The 1,146-nt window shown below is 39.4% G+C and overlaps 1 protein-coding gene across 1 annotated transcript; it reads left to right on the forward strand.

Moving 5' to 3' along the window:
* The first annotated feature begins 316 nt into the window (after positions 1–316).
* LOC139900972 (uncharacterized) lies at positions 317–700 on the forward strand. Its single transcript, XM_071883715.1, has one exon. The coding sequence runs from the start codon at positions 317–319 to the stop codon at positions 698–700; it is 384 nt and encodes a 127-aa protein (XP_071739816.1).
* Positions 701–1,146: the final 446 nt, after the last annotated feature.

Consider the following 1,146-nt stretch of genomic DNA (forward strand, 5'->3'; position numbering starts at 1 on the left):
GTATCATCCACAGACCGACGGTCAGAGTGAGCGTATAATACAGACACTAGAGGATATACTTCGATCCTGTGTGTTAGAGTACGGTGGTCCGTGGGATATACATCTACCTTTGATCGAGTTCGCTTACAACAATACTTACCATTCGAGTATTGGTATGCCACCTTATGAAATGTTGTATGGTCGCAAATGTACAACTTTGAATTGTTGGTTAGAAGCAGGTGAGAAACAATTTGTAGGTCCAGAATTAGTTTAAATAACAGCAGACAAGGTAGCGATAGCGCGTGAAAAGTTAAAAGCGGCACGTGGCAGACAAAAAATGTATGCCGATACACATAGACGTCCAGTAAATTTTGAGGTGGGTGATCGTTTTTACTTGGAAGTTTCACCATGGAAGGGAGTTGTCAGGTTTGGTAAGCAAGGTAAGCTAGCTCTGAGGTACATTGGGCCGTTCAAGATTATTCAAAAGGTTAACGACCATACTGTTATGTTAGAGCTTCCGACAGAGTTGACAGGGATTCATAACACATTCAATGTGTGTTATCTTAGGAAGTGTAAAGTTGATGATGAGACGCAACTGGTTCCATTAAGTGATTTGAAGGTAGACCTGAATCAAAAGTTAGTTGAAGAACCGGTGAGAATTGTTGATAAAAAGGTGACAAAGTTGAGAAAGAAAGAGATCCATATGGTGCTTTTTGAGTAGAAGCATAGTTTAGGATCGAACCTTACGTGGGAGACCGAAGAGCTGATGAAGGCTCGTTATCCACATCTATTTGACCATGACCAGATTCTAGGACAGAATCTTCTTAAGGGGGTGGATTTGTAACATCCTCAGACAGGGGTTAGATGTAAGATGACTATTTTGCCCTTAGGCATAATGTGTGGTTAATTATGCTTTTATTTTAATTTAATGTTTAGTGTTATTTTATTATTTGGTTAAGACCAGTTTGTGACAAGGGTCACAGAACAGGTTCGTTTATTTAATTTGGACTCCACTAGCGCAGTCAAATTAAGTACGAAAGTTATCAGATAACTGGTAAATACCCGTGTGTAATGGGGTATGGGATTTTAACCCCAATTAGTTTTTTATGCTGCCTTCTTTTTCTAATTTCTCCATCTCTCTAGAATCTTCACCAAACACCCGTACTA

The sequence above is a fragment of the Rutidosis leptorrhynchoides genome, chromosome 3, assembly GCF_046630445.1.
Source record: "Rutidosis leptorrhynchoides isolate AG116_Rl617_1_P2 chromosome 3, CSIRO_AGI_Rlap_v1, whole genome shotgun sequence".
Taxonomy (NCBI): domain Eukaryota; kingdom Viridiplantae; phylum Streptophyta; class Magnoliopsida; order Asterales; family Asteraceae; genus Rutidosis; species Rutidosis leptorrhynchoides.